Source organism: Bidens hawaiensis, unplaced genomic scaffold (assembly GCF_021521415.1).
Source record: "Bidens hawaiensis isolate Kalapana, Puna unplaced genomic scaffold, B.hawaiensis_p1.1 tig00041067_1, whole genome shotgun sequence".
In the NCBI taxonomy this organism is placed as follows: Eukaryota; Viridiplantae; Streptophyta; class Magnoliopsida; order Asterales; family Asteraceae; genus Bidens; species Bidens hawaiensis.
Window position 1 is genome coordinate 58,781 of NW_027497251.1, and position 19,408 is coordinate 78,188.

General features: G+C 36.4%; 1 protein-coding gene across 1 annotated transcript; it reads left to right on the forward strand.

Moving 5' to 3' along the window:
• The first annotated feature begins 992 nt into the window (after positions 1-992).
• On the forward strand, positions 993-1,703 carry LOC143592563 (uncharacterized). Its single transcript, XM_077072457.1, has one exon. It carries the CDS (start codon positions 999-1,001, stop codon positions 1,701-1,703), a length of 705 nt encoding a protein of 234 aa, XP_076928572.1. The 5' UTR covers positions 993-998.
• The last annotated feature ends 17,705 nt before the right edge of the window (positions 1,704-19,408 follow it).

Consider the following 19,408-nt stretch of genomic DNA (forward strand, 5'->3'; position numbering starts at 1 on the left):
CCGGATTTAGTTGCCTATACCGTATCGAACATCCTGTATAATCCACGTCAACCCTTACTCATTCTATTTTGTCTTCTTTAAACCCCCCTACAAGTTTGGTTTTAATTTGAATGAGATAATGACCGAAATGTCCGTTTGACCAGGTCAACATCAATAAAATTCTCATTGAACCAACCTTTTCTAAAACAACCACGCCAAATCATGTCGCTAACTTTTAATCATTAACTTGAAGTGATTTTTAGTCAACCAAATTTTGTCATTTCTAAAACCATTGGTTCAATGATATTATGTTAGCGTCTCACAAAACTTTTTCGACATCCGATGAGATTATACTTTGGCTTCCTACGAGATTATAATTTGGCTTCTGAAAAGATTATTTGTATTCCAACAAGATTACTATATAGAAGTGGCAGACTCTGGTTTGCCATACATCTCATCGATATAATGATTATAAAGTCAACAGGTCAACAAGTTTTAGACCGAACATTTTAACAAAATTAGGTTGGTCAAATAAAAACCCTCTTGACGTGGATGAGTCAAATCGACATTTTGGTCATTACTCATTACCCCTTCGTTTATCCTGACAAACACGAGAGAGAAAAAAAAATATTTCGACTGAAGATTGCCATTTCTAAAACCTAAGGGGGTGAAGTGATTTGTTTTGGATATAAAATTCAACTCACACCCTTCTTCTATCGTGTTCATGTAAACCACCTGCACACGATAATAAAATCCCTAAACTGTCTATTAACAAGACTCAACTGCAACCCTAAACCACCGTCACCGACCACCACCACGCAAACACAGCATTTATTGGTATGCATCTTCTTATCTTTTTCAAGATTTTTATTATATTCAAGATTCAAGAAACACACCCTTTTCATATTAATAATCATACATGTTGGATTTTAGTTTTAAACACTAAATCATCATTCAATTAATATTCTTTCATTGCTTTCTTGATTTACTCAGGACAATAATAATATAATAATAATAAGATGGAGACTAGCCACAATAGTTCAACCTCTGACTCCACAACTAGGGTTCTTGAAACCGCATCTCCGCCGTCCACAACCATCGCAAACGGTGGTGGACTTCCGGCATGTGCATCGTGCCGCCACCAAAGAAAGAAGTGCACCCAAAAGTGTATCTTGGCACCGTTTTTTCCTGCTGAAAAAACCCAAGAGTTTCAAGCGGTTCATAGGGTTTTTGGGGTTAGTAATGTGACAAAAATGGTTAAGGGGTTAACCACTGAAGACGCGAAAAAGGCGGTGGATTCGCTCGTCTGGGAAGCGAATTGTCGGGTGATTGATCCGGTGTTGGGGCCGTTAGGCGAGTTCCAAAGGGTTTGTGAAGAACTCAAGTTTTATAAAACTCAACATCAGTTAGCCAATATGCATAATAGTAATATTCGTCAAGTTCCGATTATGCAAGATATGGTTTTGTACAACAATAAAGGTGCACAACAACGGTTGATAGGATCATGGAATGGTGAGAATAATAATAACAATACTGATGAGAAAAATAATAATAATATTGTTAACAATGGTTCTATGTTGGATTACATTCAAAGTAATGGTATGTTCAAGTACTTTGAATCTTTGCAAACTATGGAAAGATTAAAGCAGGAAAGAGATCAGCAACAAGAAGGTTCTCCGGTTCATCCGCAACAACAAATGATGAATGACTTTGGTCGGTTTTAAAGGCTAGGAAGGTACTTAATTGATTTCTTGTTTATAATTTGAAGATTAGGGTTCTAACCATTTGAAAAGTGAAAACACTATTGTTACCTATATTTTTAGTTTGATGACTTTTTGTTGGGTATAATGTCAAGTATGTTAAGGCTAGAAGATGTGTTTTGATCAGTCTCATTAGTTGTAAATCATGTTAATGATTAATCAATGATTGTTAATTGCTTGAGGAGTAATCTACATTGTTTAACTTTACTAATAGATACACACTTGTAATTATTTATATGGGTTAGGTTATAATAGGAAGTATAGTTTTTGTAGAAATGATATGAAGTAATCTTGTCCATTGAATTTTAAGATGGAGGGTTGAGATTAGTTTATGTGGAAATAATGTGTGAAAATAAGGGGAAGGGCATAAAAGGAATAAGACATTTGTTGACTTTCTTTTTCCACATGCTAGGCACATGCTAAATTCCCCCATCATTTTAAAACGTCAATGACTTTTTTTTACGACGTTTTTATTGAAAAACAAATTCACCATAATAACGAGTGTCTTTTTATCTTTTATATGAGTACCATATTGTTATATAAAAATTAAAAAAAAAGTAGTTGGTTTTTACGTATTGTGTTTTACAAAATTGTGTTATACAAATGTATTTATTATTGTGTTTTTTTTCATTGTGTTTTTTACATTGTGTCATACAATTGTGTTTTTTATTGTATTTTTTACATTGTGTCATACAATCAGATATAATGTTTAATCAACCAGCTTATCTTGGTTTTGTACAAACACACTAACCGTAGGATTACTACTAGTTAACATATGATTAATAACTAGTAGGTCCTTATTCGACTAGACAAAAGTGAATAAAAGTAAAACAAACTAATTATTTCATATCATACATATGATTAACGTAGTTATTATGTCTAAGCATATTAATCAATCAAGTAAGTAGCTAGGATTACTACTTGTTAACATGATGTTGGATATAAATATATGATTAGTTACATTTACATACAATAGTAACAATACTAACAATACACATCAAGTTTTTCAGCCCAAAGCCGCCCTTTTGAAAGCCTGTACTCGTAGGTCGGCCCATATAATTCAAACCCAATCAAAATTACAGCCCAACAAAAAGCTCACCAAAATGTGCGTTCACTGCCCATATTAATTCTTTCATTTTCTTTGGTGTTGATGCACTTTAAATAAATTGTCTGCCACAATATTTTTTTTAACAGAGAATTGCCCGGGTACTATGTATAAGGTGACCTAAGAGCAAAAGGCTACCGGAAAATGGTCCAACCTAACCATACGGAGCTCTTAAGCACCTCCAAATTATCAAAAGTTTCAGGAACAACCACCCGCCAAAGGCACTTGGTAGTAAAACCTGAATGCCCTTAGAATCGAACCGAAGATCACAAAATCCCGGTCTTCATTTATTAAGCCACCCATATCCTTCTTAAAATGTTGTTGGTTGGCTACAATACTTTAAATTCCATATTTGATAAGACAATATCTTCAAAACCTACAAGACGTGAAAACATATGTAAAAATAATATGTTCTCTTAAACTTATATCAATAAATTTATATTCATAACAATTGTCAAATCATTTAATTCTATCAAATAGAAAAATTAAATTGTAATAAATGCATTTTATAACAATTTACATGGTTCACTGACTATTACAAACTGATTAAATAATTTTGTTATTAGTGATTATTGCAAATTAAATAGTACCTAGAAAATTTACCCGCGCGCGTTGCGGCGCATCAATACGCATATGCGTGACAACATCATATATTTTTCTCTTAAATTCACAGTATCTTACAATGCACTTATATCTCACAACCTCATCTCTTACTCTATAATATTCACCATATCTTACTATACTCCTCTCCTAAATTCATAGTATCTTACTATATCTGGTGCACGGGTGTTGTGGCGGGTTGTTTCAATATAAATGACCTTATAAGACCAAAAATAAATAAATAAATGTAATCTATGTATAAAAACTATCAACAAACTTGTTAGAAGATTTGTCAATAACTTTCACCAATGATCAAGACCATCATATAAAGGAAAATCATAGAAAATAATCTAGAATCTATTTAATTAAATAGTTTAGTTTGTCATCTTTCTGCTACAAAATCACTGCAACTTTGCTTCTTAACTCACTATTTTAGTAATGTATAATGCCATCCACTTTTGAAATTACTACTTGGGAACTTGCTGAAACTCATACATAGTTATGAACCCACTTCCATCTTTATCAATCAATCTTAAGGTTGCAAGCAAAACTATCTCTCAAACTTCATCCGCAAAGTTACATATTCAATAACCAAACATGAACAAAACAGAAGTTAGCGGGTCGGCCATAAAGTAAAAAAATAATAATATTAATAAATCCAATAACTATATTTAACTGAGAGTGCCATAAGAACTTAATCAAGTCTTGATGTTACTAAAGAATTAAAATGGTGAATCAACCCTCAATTGATCAATTCAACATAGGAGTAGGGTGTGTCTGAATTAAGCTTCCATCTTAATGATTTCGACACCTTCATATCCATCTTTTGGATCAATTTGACTTCAAAATAGTATTCTAAACTATCATGGATCAATCAAAATCCGAGTTAATTTTTCAAATCAATGATTATGCCTTTTAACATTGTAAAAAAATGATCATCTTTCGTAGCTTTGCAACTCCATCCCATAATCACCCGGGTTTCATGGTTCTAGCTTATGTAGATGCTCAACTTCTTCAAATACGGTTATAGTCATATCAATCTAAATAATGGCAAGCATATTTTTTGTGTCCGAAATATCGATGCCAACAATGGGTTCTTCGAATGCGTCCTTTATTCAACCTCCTACAATAGAATTTACCAAATCAAAATCAATATAATCCAAGTTAGTTTTATGAATTTATATGCACAAAAGTATGAAGATAGATCAATGCCATAAGATCTTTTTTTGGTTATGTTGTTTCTAGTGACGTAAGCACAGTTTAATGCTACTCATCTTCAAAGGTCTCAAAACTCTTAGTTGATTGCTTAAACTCCAAAGCATCCTTATTTTAATAAAAATGTTTCAACCTCTAATTATCCATAAAATTATAGAAATTTTTCTTAAAAAATCGTTTGTGAATGATTATACAGAATTCTTTCAATTTCTACTTTGTTCCTATATGATGATACAAATGCTTTCAAACGTAGCTAAAGTAAAACCTTACCGAGAAGATTAGCTGAAAGTTGCCTGCAACAGCAATAAGCACCGCTATATTATAGCAAAAATCATACGATTACAGTAGAGCCTTATTTCCAATCTCTTTAGTATCCTGCAATTTCATAAGCTGAAAAATATGCTAAGTCAACTAACAATTGCAATTCTGAAATGAATAAATTGCACATACTCTATCACTCATGAAAGGGATAAAATCTAAAATTTATAAACTGATGTTGAAAGGTATCAAGATGTCTATTAAATGTCAACAATGTGAGCACATCAACTACTAAAACCACACAATACAACACACCAACACCATTAGCAATTCTAAGCTATTTTATAATGAAAACTATAACCAAGAGTCAAGTATATACCAAGGAAATCGGTAGAGAAATCCTTTACTGTTGGTGAATTCAAGTCGGGGACAAAAATTCACATAATTGCCCTCTTCATCATGCTTAGAGCCAACCGAATTGTCATACACCTAAGCCATTGGGTTTCTCTTCATCTAATAAACCAAAAACCCAAACCAATACATTTGAAATCCACTAAACGGAGGAAACTAAAACAGAACAAATCATTGGGAGAACAATGGATTGATAACCTACATGTTTAACCGTATATGATGTGTCAATCTACTATTGTTAGGGTTTCGTCTCAATCGATCGTGATTACAACAGATTCGAACAAACATATAAGGATTACACACATAAATCAGAAGACTAAACCTACTTTTGTTGTTATTCTTCACATCGATTTAGGTGAAAGAAGCAGAAGAGGAAAATATGAGGTTTGGTGGGTAGAGTAGAGATGGCAGTTGGAAACAGACAAAGACGTGCTATGACGTGTAACAAATCAGAAGCATCAACAGCTTGTATGCCAAGCTCAAAAGGTTGTACATATTATGATCAGTGGTATTATGTGAGTAACCGCTAGTTGCCTTTTAATATATATATATATATAATATAATTTCTAGAATTTGTTTGTGCATAAAATTTATTGATTGCTACTATTACTTGATTTATTATTCATCTTTTTGTTAGTTTGTTAACCATTGTTTTATATCTAGTTTGAGTGTTGACTTTTTATCATTGTTTTCTTATTTTGTAATTCGGTTATACCCTTATATCTCTACATTTGAAGAGGTGAATCATAATTGATCATAACATGCGGTTACTAGGTTTATCATAGTCGATTTTTTTTTCCACTTAATTTACCTAACACTTATAATACCAAAGTGAGGAGCTGATTTCCATAGTTTTTTTTTTTAAATTCACGGCTATTAACTGACTACTCGTTTAAGTTATAAAAGCCGATGTGAGACTAGCCCATTTGATAGAGACACATGCTTTTAAGAAGGAAGGTCTAAGGTTCAAACATGGCAAAGAAATATATATATTAGATTTATCAACGTATGGGTAGGAGTAATATTTTTCTTTCAAAAAGAAATATATTGATTTACTATTTAAAAAGAGATTGCGGCGCAGCTTACCGCCCGCTTACTTGCCACTTTATTGTAATCTTTTTGATTTTAGCAAAAAAAAGAAAAAAGAAGTAAGCCCACCTATGCTTTAAGAGATATATGTATGCTACAAAAACTATGGGAATTTTGCTTCAGTATATTCTAACATTTTTGTTACAACTAGTCTCGTGATGATTGGTTTATTCTTGTTAAATCCTCACGTAAATTGTCTTTCGTTCGTGAAGATTGGTTCATTTAATACATACGTTGGCTTTAAGACGTAAGAAATGTATGTAATGTTCGTGAATTAAGATGAAAGACCAATGAAAAATACTTATGAATGCTAAAAGGTTACAACACAAAAATCGTAAAGTTACGGATTGGAACTGTACTTATATGGTTGTGTTTCAAATTGAGAACTTGTATCCATAATATATATTTATGTCGAGATACTAATTTGGTGTTAAACTTTATAAAACCTTCTAACGATGTTTAAGTAAATATTTATCAAGTATGTCAGCACATGGGGGGAAGGATAAGATTGGACCGAACCATGATTGGGGCGGGAAAGCCAAGATGATCAACTCTGATGATCGAGTCTTCGTGATGAATTGTACGAGTGAAAGTTTTTAATGGGATAAAATAACTTCAGAAGAAGAACCAAACGATGATGATAATGTGTATTGGATAAGTTTAAATTATAAATTAAAATGTGTGCGGTGTATGATTTAAGTTGAAAATGACTTCTAAACTAGTTAATAAATTGTTTTTAGAAAGATAAAAAAACTTCGGACCTATTTCCGGGACAATGCTTTTAAACCAATGGCCCGTGCTAAAAATGTGGGTGTCACACATTAAAGGATTAAGCATGTTGAATCTATTTAGCCATGAATTGTCGGCCCAACACCAACACCAAAGGACCCGGTGAATTATGTCACTTGCAATATTTGACTATTGTATTAATCGTATAGTCGATTTCAATGCATTAAATATCGTGGGTTTCATTGCATTAATTTTGATAACCAAAAGGGTTTCATGCTTCAAGCATTGCACATTTTACGTCAGGTACTGTACACTAACTAATGGAGTTTGATGAGACCTTTGTCGGGGAAAAAAATGCGAATGAACCCTTGCTTTAAGCTTTTAAAATGCTAAGAGGTTAGGAGGTCTTAGGTTCAAATCCTTTACATGACAAAAATCTATCGCTCAAAAAATATGTTTAAGGAATATCTGGAAAAAAAAAGAAGGAAAAGAAAAAAGTTGTCATATCGCTTTACTTTCACCGTACTTCATTACGTGTAATTTTTTTTTCCCGGTTCTCACATCTAATCTAATCTAATATTTAATATTATAGCCAATATCAGGTGTGTCCTTCTAAAATTGAGATTCAGCAAGATAACTTTTTACACCGCCCTTGCATCTCCTTAATTTATGTTCGTAAATTCTTTGAATTTCTTAAATTGACGCAATTTTGCAAATACCAGCGTAGCGTAACTGGCAACGAACACTTATCCGGCATTGAACGTGTTGTTAACGTAACTGACATTGAACGCATATATGGTGTCGGGCGCATTCCAAACGCAACAAGTGCAAAACTCGAAATTGTCTTTTGAATCGAAACTGGAACCTGACGTGAAGCTGCCGTCAGACGCGTAACCGACACCTGACACGAAACCAGCTGTGTGATCAGCACATGCATGTCGAGAATACTAAATACTAGCTAAATAGGTATAGTTACGATGCTAAGACACATTTCCAACCAAAATTAAATCTTCCAGCTAAACTCTAAACCTTAATTATACGTCTTCAAGAAGTCATAATCAACCATATCCTCGGAGATGTGAAGGTCTATCAAATCACGTCTAATTCTTTTGCTTCAAGTCAATTTGGGTCTGTCTTTACCCATCCCCCTCTATAATATTTTTTTTTACTAATTTAATAGGGTATGCAATTTGTTTTCTTTTAATGCGTCCAAATCATCTCAATCTTCTCTCTTTTATCTTATCTGATATACTAACTACCTCCAGACTTTCCCTAAAACTGTCTTTTCTTCTTCGGAAGTGGATATATATAATTAATGAATTTAGGAAGTAGATATATATAAATGCATTAATTAATTCAATATTTACAAAGCATATTTAAAAGGAAAAATTCTCAAAATGACTCAATTATAATAGAAGATTCTATTTTTATCCCCTTAAATTAAAGTTTATAGAAATGTCTCATGCAAACACGTCTTTGACGATATGTTAGGCCTTAACGCGTTATTCACGACCTACTAACCTCCAATGTGTGTCTTTTACGGCATGTTAGACTCTAACGCGTCTTTCACGACATGTCACCCTAGTAATTGTTTTTTTTTAATATTACATTATTATAAGTAATTTAATACATATTTGTCACTTCTTTTATAACTTGTAATGCATAAAGTTTTATAAAGTTTCAAATATACCGTTGAGACTTACTTATTTTTATCTACGTGTTGGCATAAATTTTACTTAAAACGAGACTGGTCAAATTTTATTAAACATTTTAATATCAATTAGACACTCCGTTTTAAGTAAAATTTATGACAACATGTAAAAAAAATAAACACGTCTCAACGACATATTTAAAATTATATATAAATTTATATATTACAAGTTATAAAAGAAATGACAAATATGTATTAAATTAAATATAATAACGTAATATTAAAAAAAACAATTAATAGGGCTAACATGTCGTGAAAGACGCGTTAGAGGCTAACATGCCGTGAAAGACGCGCGTTAGAGGTTAACAGGTCGTGAAATACATGTTAAGGCCTAACACGTCGTCTAGGACGTGCTTGTAGGGAACATTTCTGAAAACTTTTATTTAAGTGAATAAAAATAGAATCTCATATTATAATTGGGCATTTTTGAGAAATTTTCATATTTAAAATTAGCTTTAACATTTTTAGGGCTTAAACCTTTTGCTTCTTGGCTGATGGCTTTTAAATTCGATGCCAAACTCTTCGACTCAATCATCTCCCATGCGAACTACATCAAGTCACTTTGAATAAAATTTGTTTGAAAGACCAAATATTATAAAATTAAAAAAATAAACTTACAAGCCACAAGTACCGAAACTTATTCAACTCTTCGAGTCAATCATCTCCCATGCGAACCACATCAAGTCACTTTGAATAAAAATTTTTTAAAAGACCAAATGTTATAAAATGAAAAAAATAACTTACAAGCCACAAGTACCTAAACTTACAAGAGAACGGCAAACATGAACAACAAAAGTACTACCTCTATAATAGTTTTTTAAGTGAACTATTGTTTTCGTTCATGTGATTTGTTTAAATTTGCGCTTTTAGTCTAATAGTTTCAAATTTGCGATTTTTGTCCATGTGGTTTCATTTCACTTGCAATTAAACCCGAATTTACTAATCCCGTTAAGTCTGGTCGTTACACCCATCAACGTGTCCTTCACGTGAGGGGCATTTTTGTCCTTTTTTTCCCCCAAAATACACCCCGACGCCTCACGTGAAGGGGCTTGGGAATTAGGACTGGGTTTTATTTGGGAAGAAAAAGGACAAAACTGCCCCTAACGTGAAGGACACGCTGATGGGTTTAACAACTAGACTTAACAGGATCAGTGAATTCGAGTTTAATTGCAGATGAAATGAAACCACATGGACGAAAATCGCAAATTTGAAACTATTGGACCAAAACCGCAGATTTGAACAAATCACAAGGACGAAAACCTCAGTTTACTATAGATTTTTTTACAGTGGAAAAAAACTGACAAAATTAAACATGCTCTACTTCTCCCTATCAAAGTCTTTATCGCTTACTTCGATTTTTGACCCAAAAAAAATAGTATTAATGTCATACATCAAGTTATCCACCATGAGAGCTTTAGCTTTAAAGAATTCTAACCTTGGTTTTCATAAAACAAATGCTATTTTGAATAATTAATAGGAAATCCTTACTCTTGGTTTTCATAAAACAAAGGTTATTTTGAATTATTAATAGGAAATCTTTAACCTTGGTTTTCACCAAACAAATGCTAGTTTGTGTAATTATAATAGAAAATCTTAAAAAACTTAATCTGCACGTGAAAGCGGGAAGGATCAACTTTCTTTTTATCAATCAACCAAATTTTTATTAGATTACTAGCAAGGCGTTAGAGCATTACACAAAAAACAAGAAAAAGCAGCAATAAGCCTATTGTTCATGCCGCCACCAAATACATGTATCACACCTGAAAGTCAAAGTACAACAGGAACTCACCCCAATCCTCCCATGACAACCGACTTCGCCTCGATCTACTCTTAATACAAAGGAAGCCAAGAACTTTTATTTCTTCGATCGAGCTTTGTAGGTGGATTGGTTTTCCCTGATGGACTATTGCATTCCTTTTCTTCCAAAGACACCATAACGTTATCAAACAAACCGCGTGAAACGCTTTCACTTTATCTTTAGGAAGCGCTGAGTATCTGTGTAGCTCAACTAAAACCCAGACACTAAAATCATAAATCAAAGGTACCTTGTACCGTATTGTGATATCAAACACCACGTCTCTTGTGCCACTTCACATGATATAAAAATGTGTTCCATAGATTCATCCTCCCTATTACACATCGGACATTCCTGCGAACTTACCAGGATGTTCTTTTAACCAGCACATCTAGTGTCGGTAATCGATTAAGCATAGCCCTCCACGCGACGAATCCGACCTTTTTTGGAAATCCGGTTATTCCATTCAAACACTTGATCCGGACTGTTCAAAGAATACTCCAGCAACAAATTTATAGTGTTCCGGACTGTAAATACACCCGATGAATCTCCACACCAAAGAACTGAGTCGTCTCCGGACTCCAATAGTACTTGTTGGCATACATTTATAGCAAGCCTCTAAGTTCATTCAGAAGGTTCTGTCCCATGGGAGCTCTTGCCATTCCCACCTACCACATATCACACCATCCATTATAAATAAATGATCCATCATCGTACACCACTTCGCCTTTTCGATTGAAAAAAGGCTCGGAAATCGCTCACGCAACGGGCAATCCCCTATCCAATTATCTAACCAAACTAAGTTTTCTTCCCGTTTTTTACTACAGCTCGAAACAGTTTCCCAAGCTCAACCCCGGACGATTCGAACTCCGATGATATTTTAACGACTTGCTTCCACGGACCTGCATACGATAGTTTACCAGGAACGACTAACCAGAATCTAGATGAATGATGAAACTGTCAAATTACCCACCACCAACACTTGTCTCTCTCGTTTTTAAACCGCCACCACCATTTTGCTAATAATGAGACATTTGTATCCCGTAGATATCTCAGCCCGAGCCCTCCATATTCGACTGGAGCTGACACTCTTTCCCACACGACTCAATTAATCTGTCTTCTCTTCCAATCCTCCAAAAAAAAACACACCTTTTACTTTTAAGTGATGTATTTATCATTTTATATTAGTGGTTGATAGTACACGTGAAGTGGGAAGCTTATATATTTATATTTAGGCAAGTCTCAATCAGATATCTTAGCATTTAATTTCTATTTGTGGACAAGGTCTCTATGCTCAGTGTAATGGTTTTAATTAATTATTTAATTAAAATGACATTTAGGTGTTATGTAGGTAAACATAAATTCACTAAAGCCCTGATTAAATCAAATGTAAAAGTTTTAACTAACTGTAATTATTACTCAATTAGTTTTTTACTTGCATTTAATATTTTATTATACAATAAACACAAATAATTTAAATTATAAAACCACACAATAAAATACAGTGCCAGTACTGTATCTGTATTTATAAATATGCTAGCTTAGTTATAATAAGTTATACGATGTTTGTTACTATTCTCATCGATACAAGTGTTGATACTGTTTGGAACCTTTACTAATTTATTTTTATGTTTTTCTTGTTAGCAGCGCATATTTTTCTAAACACGTTAGTTTCGGTGTTGATAGATTAAACTTTTTAATATAGTTCGGTATTATAACGAACTTAACCCAAAATAACCGATCGTACGTTAATGCACCATCAGAACAACGGATATGCAACTAGTTTTTATTAGTCTACAACATAGGACATAACATAAACAATAGAACAATAGAACAATCTAACATCTAATCTAACAATACTAATAAAAGAAAATAATAGATCTCACATTCATTTTTGGTCTAATCTCTCTTCTCATTCATTCTACGTATCCATGGGTTATGGGGCAAAACCATTTTGACAAATGTGTTATAATTTCCTTTCTAATTTTTCATCTCATTCATCCTATCTCTCCATGGGTTATGGGTCAAAATAATTCTCTAATTCCTCATCTTATTTATCCTATATATCCATGGGTCATGGGTCAAAATAATTTTAACAAATGAGTTATAACTCTCATCTCATTTATCATAACTATTCATGGGTAATATGTAACATCCCGAAATTTCAAGATAATATTAATTATATTACTTAATATTAGAGAGAAAGTTTACTCGGGTTATCAGGAAATAAATAACAGAATAGGAGTTGGTATGAATCGGGCTAGTGTTGGGTAATGGATGCGGGTTGTGGACTTGGATTATTTGAGATGGGTTAAATGAGAATGGGATTTAAGGGATATAAATATCCCCTAAACCCAAAATATCTTCATTCTCACCCTACACCCTAAAACTCCTAACACACACATACACACACATTCTAACCGATCAAGATTCGGAGCCGAGACCCGAGATTTTGTTGATAGATCTGAGTTGGTAAGTCAGCCGTGCACAACTGAAGAAAGGGATTACGATCAACGGAGAACGTAACCGTGTTCAGGTGAGTTTCTAGCCCCATTTCCTTGTTATGTTTTCGGGGCTGTGTGCATACTCGATGTGAAGTGTGAATACACTTACCTTAAGTGGTAAGTGTATGCTATAGATGTTATACGAGGTATATATTTGTAATGCTTGTCGGTACGTGAACGATCTTCGGATATTGCACGTATCACCAAGGATAGTAAATTCCAAGTGGTTGATAGTGTGTATGAATGTTATGATGTAACATGTTTATTACGTAAATACCGAACTGATATGAAGTGTGATATAGGCAGGTAGAGGTAGAGAGTGTTAGAAGTGGCAAGAGTCTAGTAAGGGTGTTAGTGGCATAACGTGAGCGCGTGATAGGGAAAGCCTGTACGTGCCATCGTTATTATGCGTGTATGATTGTTGATGTGACTTGCTTATTATGTAAATGATATGAAGCGTGTTGTAGACAAGTAGAGATAGAGCGTGTTAGAAGTGGCAAGAGTCTAGTAAGAGCGTTAGTGGCATAGCGTGAGTGCGTGATAGGGAAAGCCTATACGTGCCTTCGTTATTAAGTGGCATAGCGTGAGTGCGTGATAGGGAAAGCCTATACGTGCCTTCGTTATTAAGTGGCATAGCGTGAGTGCGTGATAGGGAAAGCCTATACGTGCCTTCGTTATTAAGTGGCATAGCGTGAGTGCGTGATAGGGAAAGCCTATACGTGCCTTCGTTATTAAGTGGCATAGCGGGAGTGCGTGATAGGGAAAGCCTATACGTGCTTTCGTTATTAAGTGGCATAGCGTGAGTGCGTGATAGGGAAAGCCTATACGTGCCTTTGTAATTAAGTGGCTAAGCTGTAGGGGTAATTAAGTGGTTAAACAGTAGCGGGTCAGATAGTGGACTGCGTGTCTTCGGATACGTATATGATGTATGTAGTGGTTGTATGATGAGTTGCTTGATTAACTAGAACTCACTCAGCGTAGCTGACTTTTAGTATGCACGCAGGTGAGCTGATTACTGAGTTAGCATGAGGATGACACACGACATGGATTGAACGGCAGGCATCTGATGAAAGAAGTAAAGATGTTTTAAATATAAAGTTTTGTGTCATGGTATCAAAGAAAAGATTCAATGTTTTGTAACAAATGATTGATGTTTTATATTCCGCAAAAAGTTTTAATAAACTCTGATTTGAAGGACTGTATTTATGAGTAAATCCGACGCTAAAGTAGGGCTACCGGGTTCGGGGCCTTACAAGTTGGTATCAGAGCATAAGTTCGAGAGATTTAAGCATCCTATATGCTTAGACTCGAACAGAAAATGGGATTTAAGTAAGAAAGGAAAGAAGATGCCAGTTCAAGAATGTCATGTGTCGCTCAAACAAGATCAGTAAAGGTAAAGTGTATGATTAAATGATATATGTTAATGAGAAAGAAAAGATATGTGAACGACAGGGTAGGGATAATTAATTGTTTGATTTGACTATCTGCTTAAGTAGAACCAGCACAAATAGACTCATAAGGGAAGTGTTTGGGACACGGAAAGCAACGTGATCAGCTAGTCACAGCTGGCCACTGTTATTACCTGTTAGCCTTGCTATCCTTGTACTAAATAGTTCCTTGAGTGATGATGTTTGTGTTGTCCCTTTAAGAATACTGATGGCTGGAGCTGGAGAATTTGTGGGAACTGGGGGACGCACTGGACGTCGTGGCAGGCCTCGTCTTGTCCGGCAACCCTCGGTAGAAGAAGCTTCTGTAACATCCTAAAATTTTAATTATAAATAAAGAAAGTTATGTTTAGTGATTTCGCGTTTTAATTATTAATATCGAGTAGGAGCGGGTCATGGACTTGGATTAATTGAGATAGGATAAATGAGAATGGGATTTCAGGGATATAAATACCCCCAAAATCCCAAAATATCTCATTTCTCACCAAACTCCACACACACTCCACACACTCCTCAAAACACACATACTAACCGATCAGGATTCGAAGCCGAAACCCGAGATTTTGTTGATAGATCTGAGTTGGTAAGGTAAGAACAATCCAACAAAGCTATTATTACTGTAAATGGTTAGGATTGGATGGGTTAACCGGACCCGAAACCCAAACTGCCCAGATCGGACCCCTAAAACGTCGATTTTAGGCCGATTTGATGGTTGGGATTTGTAGGCGCCGACCATACGATTCCGTGGGTACCAAAATCGAGTTATTTGGCTAAGAAACGAAGGAGTTATGGGCAAACAGATCTGCAGCGCGATAACTTCGCCTGCAAGATTAAGTTCGCCTGATGAACTTCGCCTTCAAGCGTAACTTCGCCTAAGGATAACTTCGCCTGAAGCCAAGTTCGCCTAAGGTTTAACTTCGCCTGAAGCCAAGTTCGCCTAAGGTTTAACTTCGCCTGAAGCCAAGTTCGCCTAAGGATAACTTCGCCTGAAGCCAAGTTCGCCTAAGGATAACTTCGCCTGAAGCCAAGTTCGCCTAAGGTTTAACTTCGCCTGAAGCCAAGTTCGCCTAAGGTTTAACTTCGCCTGAAGCCAAGTTCGCCTGAGGTTTAACTTCGCCTGAAGCCAAGTTCGCCCGAGGTTTAACTTCGCCTGAAGCCAAGTTCGCCCGAGGTTTAACTTCGCCTGAAGCCAAGTTCGCCCGAGGTTTAACTTCGCCTGAAGCCAAGTTCGCCCGAGGTTTAACTTCGCCTGAAGTGAAGTTCGTTTAGAAAATAAATTAAAAACCTAATGGAAAGTGTGTTAAGGCAGTTATCGAAAATAAAATTTTTCCAAGCTGACCTGGCAGCTTAACCCCAGCCAGGGGCTCTGCCCCTTGGACCCCGCTAGGGGCTGCCGCCCCTAGAACCCCGCTGCCAGGGGCGCTGCCCCCGGACCCCCGTTCGTTGTGGGTCATATATATAGATAGAAATACAAAACGAGTAGTAGTAGTTAATTGATATGTGTAAATATTATACAGTTAGCCGAGCCCAGTTAAAGAAAGGAATTACGATCAACGGCGAGCGTAACAGGATCCAGGTGAGTTTCTAGCCCCATTCCTTGTTATGTTTTCGGGGCTGTGTGCATACTTGATGTGTTGCTAATACATTTATCCTAAGTGATAAGTGTATGCCATATGTGATATATGTGATATGTATGAATGATTGCTTGATGGTACGTGAACGATCTTCGGATATTGCACGTACTGTCAGGTTGTAACGTTATAAATATGGTAAGTATGCTATGTATGAATGATTGCTTGATGGTACGTGAACGATCTTCGGATATTGCACGTACTGTCAGGTTGTAACGTTATAAAAATGGCAAGTATGATATGTATGTTTATGTGTATGAACGTAATAAAGTTAATAAAAGAAGGAAACGACGGTTGTATGGTTGTATGGTTACAAAAAGGGTACCGAGCCCTAATAATACTCGAGGTATGACGTATGGTTGTATGGTAACGAAGAGGGAATCGAACCCTACTAATATTCGAAAACAAGGGACCAGACCCTAATAATATCTGTGATGTTAGGGACCAGACCCTAATAATATATGTGATGTTAGGGACCAGACCCTCATAATATCTGTGATGTTAGGGACCAGACCCTTATAATATCTGTGATGTTAGGGACCAGACCCTTATAATATCTGTGATGTTAGGGACCAGACCCTTATAATATCTGTGAGGTTATAGGGCGAAAGGCTCTTTAAAACGTATGATTATGAATGTAAAGAAAGTATGTAAGTAAGAAAGAAAGTATGTAAGTAAGAATGAAGGCATGAGTACTTATGTGTGTATGAAAGAAAATTATGAGGTTAAGTACGTATGTATGTAATAAGGTATTGTATGGTATTGTATGATTAACTAGAACTCACTCAGCGTAGCTGACTTTTAGTATGCACGCAGGTGAGTAGGATGAGACAGCTGGCTTGAGTGGAGGACACATGGCAGAAGACTAAAGCCTGGCATCTGAAGATCTGATAGGTTTTATAAGTTATGTTTTGATTTTGAAAGACAAGAGGAATGTTTTAAGACATGATTATGAATCGATATGTAATGTTTTATGAAAGTTTTATATTCCGCGTAAAGTTTTTAATTAACTCTGATATTTAGAACTGTGTTCATGAGTAAATCCAACACGAAAGTAGGGTTACCGGTAACGGGGCCTTACAGCTTCCCACACCGAAGATGAAGGGAGCGCCGCTGGAGGAGACCAGAACAACAACGAAGAAGTTCAACTTAGCCCTGCAGTTCAAGCAGCCATTGTTCAAGCTGTAGTTGCTGCTGTGAAGAACCTGAATCCCGAAGGATCTGCTGGAAGCCGTGAGCGAACTGCTGAAAGGGCGGGTGGTGATGGTAAGGAGGATGGGGAAGGAGAAAGAGGGGCCTCGAGTGAGGATAAGTCTGTGAAAGTCGATGACAGGAGAATAGGCCAAGGAGGGTGCAACTACAAGTCCTTCAAGGGATGCGACCCGCCCAAGCTGACTGGTTTAGGAGACGCAGTCACTACTCTTCAGTGGATAACCGCCATGGATAAGGTTATCCGCATTAGCGAGTGCCGTCCCGATCAAGCTGTCGGTTATGCCACCCAATCATTTGAAGATGAGGCTATGTATTGGTGGGAGAGTGTGGAGCAGAGGAAGACCCGTGAAGAGATCAAGGCAATGGGATGGAATGACCTAAAGGACATGGTGATGAAGAAGTTCTGTGCTGACGCCGAGGTTGAAAGGGCGGAGATGAAGTTCCTAAACTTGAAAGCTGGGACTTTGACACATCGTGAGTATACTACTGAGTTCAACCGCATGTCTAGGTTGGTACCTGACATGGTGAACACTGAGGCTAAGAGAATCAAGTGTTACGTGAGGGGATTACCACAGAGAGTCCGCATGTTAGTCAGGACAAGCAAACCTGTCACCTTTGAGTCTGCGGTCGAGTTGGCGGAGATGGTCTATGATGATCTGGCGGCGGATGATGTGGGAGTGGGAGATGAGGAAAAAGGGAAAGGAACTAAAAGAGCTGGGGATATCGTGGAGCATGCAGGGAGAAGGACACAGAAGATGGCAAGGAATGGAGCATGTAAGGTGTGTGGAAAGATGCACTTGGGGGAATGCAAGGCTGGTCCAAACCAGTGCTACCGATGTGGGAGGAAGGGGCACCTCTCCCGTGAATGCACCGAGGACCAGAAGTGTTACAGGTGTGGTAAGTCAGGTCACATAGCTAGGGAGTGTGGAGAAGCCGTAGCAGTGAGGGAAGGAAGAGGAAACGCGTGAAAGGATGGTCTATTAACTGCTAAGGAGGTAGCAGGAAAGTAAGTGGCATGTCACAGTTGTTTTACGTTTAGTAGTTAAAGAGTTTTTTATGTTACAGTTGAACCTACGTTTGTTTAGCAAACTTAAATGATTTCCTTTTATGTTACGAAGTACTCGTGACTTCATGTACTTTTGTATGAACAATCTATGAATTTATCTTAAATGCATGTTGGTTATGATAAATAGTTGTGTGATGGTAAAGCGACGCCTTAGGAGTTAGCGTTATTATATAAAACAAGGTTCCTCGGGAAGGCGATACGAGACTTGGTACATCGAGGGCTTCATGGACAAGCTACCGTAATAGCTAAAACACATGATCACCGCTCGATGACTACAAGTCAGGAGTAAGAAGGATAACTCAGAAAACGAAGGCGATTCAATATAGCGTGTAAATGTAAGAAGTTTTCCTTTTATAGGGAATAAGTTAGGTTTCGGGGACGAAACCTCTATAAGGAGGGAAGACTTGTAACATCCCGAAATTTCAAGATAATATTAATTATATTACTTAATATTAGAGAGAAAGTTTACTCGGGTTATCAGGAAATAAATAACAGAATAGGAGTTGGTATGAATCGGGCTAGTGTTGGGTAATGGATGCGGGTTGTGGACTTGGATTATTTGAGATGGGTTAAATGAGAATGGGATTTAAGGGATATAAATATCCCCTAAACCCAAAATATCTTCATTCTCACCCTACACCCTAAAACTCCTAACACACACATACACACACATTCTAACCGATCAAGATTCGGAGCCGAGACCCGAGATTTTGTTGATAGATCTGAGTTGGTAAGTCAGCCGTGCACAACTGAAGAAAGGGATTACGATCAACGGAGAACGTAACCGTGTTCAGGTGAGTTTCTAGCCCCATTTCCTTGTTATGTTTTCGGGGCTGTGTGCATACTCGATGTGAAGTGTGAATACACTTACCTTAAGTGGTAAGTGTATGCTATAGAT

Excerpts from the sequence above, each read along its gene's own strand:
- LOC143592563 (XM_077072457.1), top strand. The coding sequence starts at position 999 with ATGGAGACTAGCCACAATAGTTCAACCTCTGACTCCACAACTAGGGTT.